The 11,606-nt window shown below is 36.7% G+C and overlaps 1 protein-coding gene across 2 annotated transcripts; it reads left to right on the forward strand.

Moving 5' to 3' along the window:
• The first annotated feature begins 2,053 nt into the window (after positions 1 to 2,053).
• Positions 2,054 to 11,060, forward strand: LOC142630881 (ATPase family AAA domain-containing protein At1g05910). 2 transcript variants are annotated; one of them, XM_075804936.1, is made up of 11 exons: positions 2,054 to 2,189; positions 2,421 to 2,746; positions 4,615 to 4,716; positions 4,861 to 6,678; positions 6,764 to 6,952; positions 7,111 to 7,253; positions 7,604 to 7,849; positions 8,193 to 8,379; positions 9,071 to 9,136; positions 9,222 to 9,471; positions 10,550 to 11,060. In XM_075804936.1, exons 2-11 carry the CDS (start codon positions 2,507 to 2,509, stop codon positions 10,939 to 10,941), a joined length of 3,633 nt encoding a protein of 1,210 aa, XP_075661051.1. In that variant the 5' UTR covers positions 2,054 to 2,189; positions 2,421 to 2,506; the 3' UTR covers positions 10,942 to 11,060. The 2 variants fall into 2 exon arrangements, with proteins under 2 accessions (XP_075661051.1, XP_075661052.1); XM_075804937.1 differs by having other exon boundaries at positions 2,118 to 2,189; positions 2,431 to 2,746.
• The last annotated feature ends 546 nt before the right edge of the window (positions 11,061 to 11,606 follow it).

The raw sequence follows: 11,606 nt of genomic DNA on the forward strand, positions 1-11,606 counted from the left end.
TTAGAAATGGCTAAGTGTTCGATCTCAGGTTTAGTTCGAGGATGACGTTACAATTGGATGATTTCTCTCTCTCTCTCCCTAGAGTCCAAATCTTCTGTCCCACTTTTCCTGCTCCACTCTATACTCTACCAATAAAAACTTGTCACGTGTTCACCTAAGTAATTAAATACTATTATTATTGACTTATTAATGCTACCATTATTAATTAATAATAGTATTTAATTAATTAGGTGAGCGTGGCAAGTTTTTATTGGTAGAGTATAGACTGGAGCAGGAAAAGTGAGACAGAATATTTGGACTCCTCTCCCTAGACCTCTCTCTTGATCCAGCTGCTTCTTGGCTTTATATAACTTAGTAAAGATGCATCTGGACCTTATATTTGGAGGGTCATGATCAAACTTCCTTGATACTTGTCTCATCAAGATCTTACTAGTTTGTACACTAGGGCATTAGCTGTGGGAATACTATTTATGGTCATTTCTCCATTAATGTGGCCAGCTAAGTGGTTGCAGTGCATTTAATGTGAAGGGGATGATCACCTTATCCTTCATTTTTCTTCTCTTCTATGTTCAACACTACATTACCTTTGTCTCCTCTCAGATTGTGTCATGCTCCCTTTGACTCCGTTCCTCAACCTTCTGAGGTTAGGCAGGTGTCCTCAGCATCCTCGCCAATTATGGTTGTTCAGCCTAAGTATGAGTTAAGTGTATACTTTCCAAAAACAACCCACCTATGTTTCTCGAGGTTTACTTCCATATACACTTCGTCAGCCATTTGGATCCTTGTCCCCCCACATTAGGCAACTGCAAATAAAAGACTCTTTTTATTATTTTAATAGCATAGATTAAAAAAGGCTTTTATTAACTGATAATAAATATTTAGTTTTGAAATATAATACACTATTCTTCAAAATAAATAAATAAATATTATATTTACCAATAATTCATAGGTTACACACATAAATTCATTAAGATTGTGTACACTTTAAAAAATAAAAAGAAAAGATATTTGTGTGGAGTACGATCTTATTTTTTCAAGATAACAAATACTCTAAAAATATAAATTAAGGAATAAGAAAATTTTAATTATAAGTAGTAATACATATTATTTCAAAAAGAATGTTAAATATTTTATTGTGATTGTGTGCATCTATTCTATTTAAATATCGGGCAAATTACAGATTACTCACTTGTAGTTTGACCAAAATTTAAGTTATCTACATGTGGTTTAAAACTTGACATTTTATCCACCTGAGATTAGCTTAGTTAGAGTCCCGTAACATGCTTGTTAAAAACATGACTAAATATGTAATTTTGCTCCACTTTATGTCTCTCTCCTCCAAAAACACAAAAAACTTAAAAATTCAAGATCAAATAAGACAAAAAAAAAAAAAAATCCATCAAACACATTTATCATGAGATTTGAAACCACATATAAACCATTTAAATTTCGATTAAACCTTAGGTAGGTAAAATGTCAAATTTTAAATAACAAGTAGGCAACATATATTTTGGTCAAATACACATGATTAAATTGTAATTTATTTTTAAATATTTGGGTACATTTGACTTTATTTTGTATAAAAAAAATTAAAAATATTATTAGAGAGAAGGCACCAATATCAACAAATATAGTCCAAAATATATATATATATATATATATATATATATATATATATAAACAGCTATGTATTGGGCGGAGCAAAACAAGCCCAACGATAATCTGCCACATCAGCATAAATAGAACTCCCAACACAGCTAAAACGCTCTTCATCCAACGTGGCAAGCATTCATTCGCTGGATACCGTAACGCAATGTCACTGCCAAACACGCAAACACGCTAAAAAACATATTATAACACACGTGGCGCTCAAAACAAGGCAAAGGCAGAGAAGAGAAGAGAGACTTCAAGCATTTCAAGGGGCCTAATAAGGGGTCCCATTTTTCCTTTCCTCGAACTTCGAACTCGGAACTCGTGACTCACCCCCGAGTCAGAACTGAGTCACCCAATTACCCAAACCCAAACCCAAACCCAAACCCAAACCTTCGACTTTCTCTCTCTCTCTCTCTTTAGGTTTTTTATATACCTCCACCCCTCTCTCTCTCTCTCTCTCACACTCTCCCAAAGGGTTTTAGCTCTCTCTCTCTGCAAATCTCAACCGTTAGATCTCTCTGTGTGTCTCTGATCAGGTAAATCTCCACCCTCCATCTCCTTCCTCTTTCACGATCATCAAATTTTTTTTCTGCAAATGATTTTTCAGAATATCATCAACTCAGCTAAAGCTTAAAATTCATTCGCGCTTTCATAACAAAAAAAAAAAAAAAACTCACATTTCCATTTATACCCCTCCCCCTTCACGAATATTACGCTGCATGCAGTTTTTTCCTGTTAATTTCTGCAATTGACCGTTAATTTTACAGTTATATACAGTTGCAGAGTGGAGCTAGGATTTTTGGTGGTTTTTGTTGTTGTTGTTGGGTTTGGGGGTTGGAAAATTGGAATTGGTATGCACTCGAAGAAATCAGGAGGAGGAGGAGGAAGGGATGGAGAGGGCGGCGGTGCGGCGGGGGAGGGGATGGCGATGCCGGTGCGAACGAGCGATAGGCTGCGGAGAAGGCCGAAGATGTACGGGAGAGCGTATTTGTACTATACAGGGAACATCAGGAAGCAGAAGACCAAGAGCAAGACCAGGACTGCCGCTTCTCAGATTGCCAAAATGCTCTGTGTTCGCACTCCCAATAAAGATGTCAGTGCTTCCATTTATTTCTTCATTCTTGATTCTCGATTTTTCTAAGCCCTTTTGTATTTGTTGTTTTTATTTAGCTCAATTGGCACTACTCCTAGTGTTTCCATCTAGAGTTCAAATTTAAATTACATGCACATTAGCATCTCGTTTTCTCATGTTTGGTAGCAACCTTGAAATTAGTTGGGAAAATTAGGGGATGTTTGGTAATAATTTTTGTTTTCTATTTTCAAAAACTTGTTAACAATTTTCTTGTATTTTTTAAATAAAGAACATGTTTGGTTAGTTGAAATTAAAAAGATTGTTTTTTGAAGAAACAAAATATAAAATACTAAAATATGTACTAAATTAAATACATATATTCATTGACTTTTGAAAATTAGAAACTGAAAACAACCATTCGCATGTTTTCAGTTTTCTTCATAAATTGAGTTTTGAGAACAATTTTTGTTTTCTGTTATTTTGGTTTACCAAACAAGTTTTTAGTCTCAAAAATAGAAAATTGTTTTTGAAAACAGAAAATAAGGGGGAAAAAACAGTTACCAAACATACCCTTAACTTTTGACTTCCCTTATTTAGGTTGGGGTGAGATAAAGTTGTTTTTCTAGATATATGGGAAGTCAAGAGATAGTTTTCCTTTGACCCCTTTTTTTTTTTTTTTTTTTTTTTTTTTTTTTTTTCCTGATACCCACAAAACACATGAAAACGTAGAAAAGTATCTTCACATAAGGTTTTACATCAAAACAAACGGAGTGTTACAGCTTGAGTTTATTGGCGAAATGCTAGTGCGTCTTGAACTCATGACAACATCCTCCATTCTGTTATTGTGGAAGGAGGAAGTTCGTTAGAGCATTTTGGTAAAATATCGGAATTATTGTGTACAAAGTATATAGTGAAGCTTTCTTTTTTTTAGGGTACGTTTGGTCCATGAAGTTGGGGTAAAAATTCAACTTTAGTCACCGAAATTTCAAAAGGGCAACAATTTTGTCCCTCTAAGGGGTTGGTTTGATTTTGGTACCTTATTAAGTCCTAAAAAATAGAGTGCCTCAGCAGCCTGTTAATCACATAAACCAAAAAAATGGATGGAGGGACAAAATCCTAACTTTTTAAATTTGAGGGACTAAAAACACCAAATTTCAGAGATGAAAAGTATAATTCATCTTCTTCTTCTTTTAGTGTTCTTTAGTTTTTGGTTATGCATCACTCGTTTTTAAGAGACAACTTGATGAATTGCAATGTGATAGTCTTAGCCAGTAGTGTCATTAGAAACTGTTAATATCTTAATGATAAAAATAAATAAAAAAGAAAATTAAAAGAAGAAGAAGAGAAAACTGCATCGGAAATTTCTGTTAATTCTTGTGTGGTGTAAATTTGCGATTTTTTGTGATGGAGTTTCATGTTCGTACTTTCAAATTATGTGCTGTAAGTCCTGTTGATAACACATGAAGTTGGAAAACACAGGCATTGTTAATGCACCAAAAGTCAAAAGTTATATTATTAACTTTTTTTTTTTTTGATGAACGTTATATTATTAACTTTCTTGCTTCTATTATAACTAAAATCCTTTCATGGAGGTTCAACACAACGATAGCATGAGTTTATGTAATATTCAGAATTTTCCTCATATGGTCATGGAGATATAATTGCTTTTGCTTATATAATTATTTGATAGCAGATAGTAGTATGTAGTTAGAGAGACATAATTTTAATGGTTAGCAGTCCTTGATTTTGTGATGTATCATCTTTTACGCTTTTGCCAGAAATATGTCCTCTTTTGTTGTAGCAAATTAGGTCAAAACAGTGGTCCCTTTCCATAGATTTTTCAAGCATTTTCATATTCTCATATATGTTTTTGGTTCTTATATTTGCAGTCAGTCGCAACCAACCTTAGGCGTTCCACAAGAAAGAGAAGGGTTTCTGTTAATCTCGAGGATTACACAGATAGTTCTGGAACAGAGGATGAAGACTTAATGGTGAGATCTATTACTCTACCAACATGCAATTTTTTGTGGAAGTTAGTTATTAGCTTGGCTATGCTAGGGTTTTTATCTTCAACAATATAATGGTACCATACAAAATTCTCTTTTTGGGACTAAAGTTGCACTGTTTTGTTTCAGAGACCCACATTTCGACATTTGAGGAACCGGGTTGACAATAGTATGAGTCACGACGACTTATCATCTCCCAAGCGTAGGAAGATTGTGGATACTAAACCCGCACCTAGGCGTGAAGGACTGCGCCCTCGTCGTTCTAAATCAATGGCAAGAGAACGGTTGGAGTTAGAGTCTGATGATGAGCAAGGTACTTCAGAAGAGAAGGCAGGTGAAGATGACATGGAAAATGGGAATGACGTTGACGATAATGACGCAGATGATGGTCAAAATGAAGGTGAGGGTGAAGATGAGGACGACGGTGAAGATGAAGGAGATGATGATGGTGATGATGAAGAGGGTGAAGAAGAACAAGAGGGAAGGAGGAGATACGATCTCCGAAATCGTGCAGAAGTACGACGGCTGTCTATGGAAGAAGGTAAGCCAAGACCTAGATCTCCTCGAAGAGTATTACACCAAGGAATGGGGACTAAGGTTGGTAGGGATGTAAGGAAGGGTGGATCAAGAGTTCATAAGCGTCATCGTATGTCGAGAGCTGAAGATTCTGATGATTCGCTTCTTGTGGATGAGCTTGACCAAGGCCCTGCAATTCCCTGGGGGAGAGGTGGGAGCAGATCCGGGCCTCCTTGGCTTCTTGGGGGACTAGAGATGCATGGGACAACAGCATGGGGATTGAATATTGCTGCATCTGGTTGGGGTCATCAGGGTGATGCTTTTACTACATTGACTTCTGGGATTCAAACTGCTGGGCCGAGCTCAAAGGGAGGGGCAGACATTCAACCTTTACAGGTTGATGAGAGTGTTAGTTTTAATGATATTGGTGGACTTTCTGAATATATTGATGCTTTGAAGGAAATGGTTTTCTTTCCATTATTATATCCAGATTTCTTTGCAAGTTATCACATCACCCCACCAAGAGGAGTATTGTTATGTGGTCCTCCTGGCACTGGGAAAACGTTAATTGCCAGAGCATTAGCCTGTGCTGCGTCAAAGGCCGGCCAGAAAGTGAGTTTTTACATGCGTAAGGGAGCTGATGTTCTAAGCAAATGGGTTGGTGAGGCTGAAAGACAATTGAAACTACTTTTTGAGGAAGCACAAAGGAATCAGCCTTCCATCATCTTTTTTGATGAAATAGATGGACTCGCTCCTGTGAGATCTAGCAAACAAGAGCAAATTCATAATTCTATTGTATCTACATTGCTTGCTTTAATGGATGGTCTTGATTCTCGTGGACAAGTTGTTTTAATTGGAGCAACCAACAGGATTGATGCCATTGATGGAGCCTTGCGACGCCCTGGTCGATTTGATCGTGAATTTAATTTTCCTTTGCCTGGATGTGAGGCACGTGCTGAAATTTTGGACATTCACACTCGCAAATGGAAACATCCTCCTTCAAAGGAACTAAAATTGGAACTTGCAGCTAGTTGTGTAGGCTACTGTGGTGCTGATTTAAAAGCTCTGTGCACTGAAGCTGCCATTCGTGCTTTTCGTGAAAAATATCCTCAGGTTTACACAAGTGATGACAAATTTGTGATTGATGTTGATTCAGTAAAGGTTGAGAAGTATCACTTTGTTGAAGCCATGTCAACAATTACCCCAGCTGCTCACCGAGGAGCTGTTGTGCACTCTAGGCCGCTGTCTTCAGTAGTTGCACCATGTCTACAAAGGCATCTTCAGAATGCTATGAATACTATATCAGATATATTCCCTCCAATTGCAGTTTCATCAGAGTTGACCAAGCTTTCTATGCTCTCCTATGGTTCTGCTATTCCTCTTGTCTACAGGCCTCGACTTCTACTTTATGGTGGTGAAGGTACTGGGCTGGTAAATATCATGGAACTTATTGAATATGATAAATTGCCACTATGTGAACTGTAAACTAAATATACTTACTGCTTTAGTTTAACAGGATCATATTGGGCCAGCAATTTTACATGAAATGGAGAAATTTCCTGTTCATTCTCTAGGACTTCCATCTCTTCTTTCAGATCCTAGTGCAAAGACCCCAGAGGAGGCACTGGTACATATATTCGGTGAAGCAAGGAGAACAACACCATCAATACTCTATTTACCTCAGTTCAACCTTTGGTGGGAGAATGTGAGTGATTTTTTTGCAAATCTGATGTGAATTATGTGCTAAATAAGCAATTTTGCATGCTCAAAATTCATTTTTATTCTTATAATGTGCTTCAAAAATCCTTGATATACTCTGTGTTGCTCTTCTGCTGTCTAATTTTAATAGACTTGATATTGCAGGCACATGAGCAGCTCAGGGCTGTCCTGCAGACTTTGCTGGAAGAATTGCCTTCTGACTTACCTATATTATTACTTGGAACATCCTCTGTTCCACTTGCTGAAATTGAAGACGTGCCTTCTTCAATATTTTCTCTCCGTTATGTGTACGCATTCCTTTGTTTTTTGAAAGCTCTTTGCAAATACTGATATTTGTAACTCTTCTGGTACTTATTTTAAATGTTGGTGATTGTCATGGTAAAAAATCATGGATTTCAATTCTTTTAATAGTCCTCTTATATTGCAGATTCCGACTCTGTCATTTCTGATTCTTTTGATGCATATTTTTAAAAGCTTACTAGACATGCATGGCGGTTTTTACTCAATTGAGTGTTTTTGGCTAATGTTAATATTTGCTAAACCTGATGCATTGAACTTAAAATCTGTGAAGTCAATTTTATCATAGAAGTTAATTTTATACTCATGTTTATTATTATTATTATTTTTTGGGGGTCAGGTACCAGGTCAGTGAACCATCTGCTGAAGACAGATCTTTGTTCTTTGACCGCTTAATTGAAGCTGTTCTGTCAGTCTTGTCAGAGGACACAGCAAAAAAATTGCCCAAGTCGGCCTCCCTCACTGAACTTCCTAAGGCACCAAAAGTGGCAAGTGGTCCAAAGATCTCTGAGTTAAAAGCCAAGGTAGAAGCTGAGCAGCATGCCCTTCGCCGATTGCGAATGTGCCTAAGAGATGTTTGCAACCGGTAAGATAGTACTTTCTACCCCTAGTCCACTCCATAAAGATTGGTATATTTCTTTAGTTGATATCACTGCATTTCTTGGTGTTGTCGTTAGCTGCATTTTGTGTCAGATTATGGGGCAAGACGTTTTTTTTAACACTGTGTCCTTATCCAATAAATATAATGATGAACAGTGCACAATTATGTTGGTTTTTAACTTTGTGTTCTTATCGAATTAATAGTATGGGATATTTCAGCCCACTTCAACACATATGAGCTCCTATCCTATTTAAATTTGTCATACCATTTTATCAGAAGTCTTCTATTTAATTTTTCCCTTATATATTTTTTGTTCGTGTGTCTGCAGGGTTTTGTATGATAAACGGTTTAGCGCCTTCCATTTTCCAGTCTTGGATGAGGATGCTCCAAACTACCGTTCAATTATCCAGAACCCTCTGGACATGTCTACTCTGCTTCAACGTGTTGATTCAGGGCAGTATGTTACATGTTCAACATTCGCGCAAGAAGTAGATCTCATTGTTTCCAATGCAAAGGTGCGTGTTTTTTGCTATGGTTTTTGCATGTAACTAAATATTTGTTGAAATGTCTCATAGTGACCAGGACAATGTTTAGAAGTTTAGATGCTGTATATTGTTGTAATAGGAAATTGTACAGGCCAGTTGAAGCACCAAAATATTTTAGCACTAGCTTACAGCCTGCACATATATGATATTAGGATTCGCTCCAAAATATTTTCCTATTCTCCCTGTCATAACTCATACACTTCCTTGATTGAGTTATAACCTAACACAGGGAAGTTCTTATGTTAGACCTCAAAACACCTTTGTGTATATTCATATTATCATATATGGCTAAATTAAAAACAAAATTGAAAATATATATATTGCTGAGTTACACAAGCACCGATCTCAAATGACACATTCTCTTCATAAAAATACCTACCAAAGAATATTGATTTAGAAAGCCTAAATACATCATTAATTAAGGGATATTTTAAAAAATAGTCATTACATGTAACTGCCTTGAATATCTGAAGTTCAACCAAACAAACAGCGTGCTATAAACTTATTTTGTGACTTGATTACTGCATTTTTATGCTTCTGAGTTCCTTAAGAACATGTTGCACAAAGATCAACTCAAACAGTTATTGTGATTACATTTTGATGTTTGTCTTACAATTTTTATCATATGGCAATTTGATGTATTCTGCTGTCCCTAGTTTAGGCTTACAACAGAGATGATTATAATGGCGCTAGGATTGTTAGTAGAGCTTATGAACTTCGAGATGCAGTAAGTTTATTTTTTCATTGCTTTTGAGTTGTGGGTGCTCAGTCACATGTCATAAATTTGCTCCTTTGTTTTGTTTCCCCCTCAGGTGCATGGGATGCTATCACAAATGGACCCTGCATTGGTTGCATACTGTGACAAGATTGCTGCCCAAGGTGGTCCTATGCATTTGCCAGATGATATGGCAGGTTCTACTTTCCCATCTAACCCTGTTGTGCAGCTGGGAACTGTTACCAGAGTGAGTGCACGACTTCGTAATGTCCAACCAGAGGTTAATCTAGATCAAAGTTATGAGGCACTGAAACGGCCAAAGAAGAATGCTGATGCTGCACATGCAGGTATTAAAACCTTTGTAGTAGTTATGCTTTTAATGCCATGCCTCAGTGAAATCACTGCTAAAATAGCAGATACCTTGCCTGGTTGTAACAAGGACCAAGGTTTCTGTTAATGGTTCTAACTAATCTGTAAGAACAAAAAACCAATAACGCAATATCTTCCTTTACTAGGTATCATTTTGCAACTGTCTTCTAAAAAGGCTCATATATATGCACTGGGGAATAGGCAATAGAAGAAATTGGGCAGTTTAAAATTTTCAAAAATCATCCACAACTGGAACACACTTTCAAATAAAATGGGCAGTGAGAAATAAGTCCCTTGTAAAAACTCGTATAAATCTTTGACCTAGATTTTGATTTAGTTTTGATTTTCAAGTAACAGAACTTCAACTAAAACTGCATGTGACCTGATTGAGATTTTTCTTCTTATTATCGGTAAGTTTATACATGCATTTGGTGGATTTTCAACCTATGACCTTACTTTCTACCCTTGTTTATAAGGGGAGGAGGCACCACTTGGCTAGAGTTCATTGGTCCATTAGAGATTGTATATTTATTAAGTTGTGATTCTCATTTCATATTTCTTTTTCATACATTGGTACATTAGAGATTACTATATTTATTAGCATCACTTTTTAAAATCAATTTTGTTAGTATCATGAAAGAGATGCATAGATGGAACAAGTCTAAATTGTATTTAATTCCTACAACCTCACCAAATTTCCCTGGAGTTAGCACAGATGCATACAGATTTCAACTCCCTCTAAATTGTTTTTGTGTTGTAAAATCCATCTTAGGGATCAAGCTCTGGTACATCACTGACCTGAGAGGGGATGCATAAAAAATTAAAGGCCTACTGTAGTACTTACCATCACAGCATCACTCTAGTTTCTTTTTTATTTTTTCTTCCTTTTTATTTTTAATTTTTTTCTCTCACACACACCCACCGCACACAACATGCCCATTGCCAGAGTGATCTTTTTCTGGTTTCTTATCTGAACTTCTGAATTTCTCATGTTTAAATTCTTTTAGAATCAGATAGAAAACTTAATATCTTGATATTGAACTTGGTGACAATCAGCTTCGACAGTAGAAGATAAGTCACGGCATCAAGATTCACAACTGCCAAAGTCATCCCAGGAACCTGAGACAAATGATGAAAATCCCGAAAGACCAGAAACCTCATCTGCTGAAGGTAATCAGCATGAAACTTCTGGAGAAGCTTCTGGTCATGCTGATGGGAGTGGATCTGAAGATGTAGTAGTGTCTGATGGTGATATTTCAAACCAAGTGGAGTCTGTCAAGCTGCTTCTCGTGAAGCATACCGCTAGCTACAGCATTCCACAGCTTGAAAGGCTTTACACACGAATAATGAAGGGTGTTTTTGAAACCAAAGCCGAAGTAAAAGATGATCTTAAGCCTTCAATTTTGAGGTATTTATTGAAATTTGCCGAGGATGAGGCAAATTTCTAATGCGTTTACATTTTTTTATAACTTTAAACAAAAAAAACAAAAAAAAATCCAAAAAACAAAAAGATACCAGCAATGTAAAGTCGGGATTTTCTTTTCAATGCAAAAATCATTGAGTGAAATCAATCTCTCTCCCTCTCTTTCAATTATTTCAACGTGGGAAGTATTTTCCCCCACCAATCAGTTTTGTAGCAAATGGATCTGCATAGTGTTTTAGATCATGCCACAATTAGGGCTGCTGTTCGGAAAGGTTTTTAAAAAATTGGCATTGTGAATGCACTGAGATTCCTTTAAGGTATGGGAATTCTCTTTGCTTTAATTGTATCCAAGCATGGGAAGCCGTGAAAACTATCATTGTGAACGCATTCGTTCCCCAAAGACGTAGCCATCTTCTGTGCTTTTATTGTATCCAAGCGCGAGAAGCCATGAAATAAGACCCCAGATCATCAAAAGAATGTTAAAACTGTCAGCCCAAGCGTGTATATCCTTTAGTGCATTAAAACAAATATACAATTCATATATGCCAAGTTTATGGGCCGCTCGGCGCATTGCCCTAGTACTTGCTGTAGACTTGTAGTGTTTAGTGCATTACACCAGAGGCATGAATGGAATAAAAGGTAGAAGCAATCAATTGCCAGAGCCATGAATTGATCGTAGCCATAGGCACG

The sequence above is a fragment of the Castanea sativa genome, chromosome 4, assembly GCF_040712315.1.
Source record: "Castanea sativa cultivar Marrone di Chiusa Pesio chromosome 4, ASM4071231v1".
In the NCBI taxonomy this organism is placed as follows: Eukaryota; Viridiplantae; Streptophyta; class Magnoliopsida; order Fagales; family Fagaceae; genus Castanea; species Castanea sativa.